This window comes from Agrilus planipennis, unplaced genomic scaffold, assembly GCF_000699045.2.
Source record: "Agrilus planipennis isolate EAB-ADULT unplaced genomic scaffold, Apla_2.0 scaffold678, whole genome shotgun sequence".
NCBI classification, from domain to species: domain Eukaryota; kingdom Metazoa; phylum Arthropoda; class Insecta; order Coleoptera; family Buprestidae; genus Agrilus; species Agrilus planipennis.
Window position 1 is genome coordinate 2702 of NW_020439757.1, and position 1395 is coordinate 4096.

Sequence of the window (1395 nt, forward strand, 5' to 3'; positions counted from 1 at the left end):
GGAGTTGGTGAGCTTGTAGCTGATTGGCCGGGAGGTGGGGCGAAGTCGTTGAGATGTGGGGGGAGTCGAACGTTGGAGGTGGTGATTTTGTAGATGGTAGGCCTGAAGGTTGGGTGATTTCGCGGAGACGTAGGAGGAAGTTGAAAGTTGGAGTTGGTGAGCTTGTAGCTGATTGGCCAGGAGGTGGGGCGAAGTCGTGGAGATGTGGGGGGAGTCGAACGTTGGAGGTGGTGATTTTGTAGATGGTAGGGCTGGAGGTGGGGCGATGTCGTGAAGACGTAGGGGGTAGTTAAATGTTGGAGTTGGTGAGTTTGTAGCTGGTTGGCCGGGAGGTGGGGCGATGTCGTTGAGATGTGGGGGGAGTCGAACGTTGGAGGTGGTGATTTTGTAGATGGTAGGCCTGAAGGTTGGGTGATTTCGCGGAGACGTAGGAGGAAGTTGAAAGTTGGAGTTGGTGAGCTTGTAGCTGATTGGCCGGGAGGTGGGGCGAAGTCGTGGAGATGTGGGGGGAGTCGAACGTTGGAGGTGGTGATTTTGTAGATGGTAGGCCGTTAATAGGAGGGGCAGCGGGCACAGAGAGAAGGGTTGAACTGTGGAACAGATAGGCACAGGGGTGGAAGTGAAAAATAGGCACAACCTAAAGCAACCCTCTACCCCTCAATCACTTGTTTAATATCGTATAAAGTTCTCCTCACCAATTTCCGCCTTTTTCACGGCGACGGTCCCATAAAGTAGACAGTGTTTTTTTTACTTTTATTTTAATTTTAAAGTAAAAATAAAAGAAAACGTAAAAATAATTTATAACTGATGTTTGTCCTTTTTAATTCCAGAAGGAGCTCCAAGGATCAGGAGAAAATTACGGGGTAAGTTTTTATAAAAACTTTATGCTCTAATTAACAGTGCACGTAAACGTAGGAATTATCAAGTAAATTACACTCAATTACATTAATTCAGTTACTTCTTATACTTAATGTTCTTAGCATACCTAATCTCGCGTAAAATTTCAATCAAAATTAATTTTAAACAAAGTTCAAAAAAGGAATTTAACTTTTTACCGATGAAGGAAATTGGATATTATTTATTATAGATAATTAACGGTTCTTGAATGAAAATTTTTTTGGAAAAGGGAATTACTTTTTTCTTTCCTGTTTTGAAAAGAAACTAATGCTTATAATTATAGTGGGGAAGATTTAAGTTTTATGGGCATTTCTTCTTGTAATTACAACGTGCGGTATAGAAACTTTGCAAAATGCCCAGTTAACGAACTAATAATAATTATTTAATAATTTACGATCAATTTAAAATTAAAAAAGAGTTCCAAGTAAGTAGATTACATACTTTTAGAGAGTGCAATTATAAACATATGCTTGTTTGAATTGAAATTTGTTGTTGATA

At 40.2% G+C, this 1395-nt stretch overlaps 1 protein-coding gene across 1 annotated transcript in view; it reads left to right on the forward strand.

Moving 5' to 3' along the window:
- Window positions 1-867, forward strand: part of LOC108743562 — a gene marked incomplete at its 5' end in the record, with an annotated part of 2898 nt that extends 2031 nt beyond the window's left edge. Inside the window, one exon of the mRNA XM_025979471.1 lies at window positions 831-867. Within this exon, the coding sequence (XP_025835256.1) occupies window positions 831-867 (37 nt within the window). The remainder of the gene's footprint in view (window positions 1-830) is intronic.
- Window positions 868-1395: the final 528 nt, after the last annotated feature.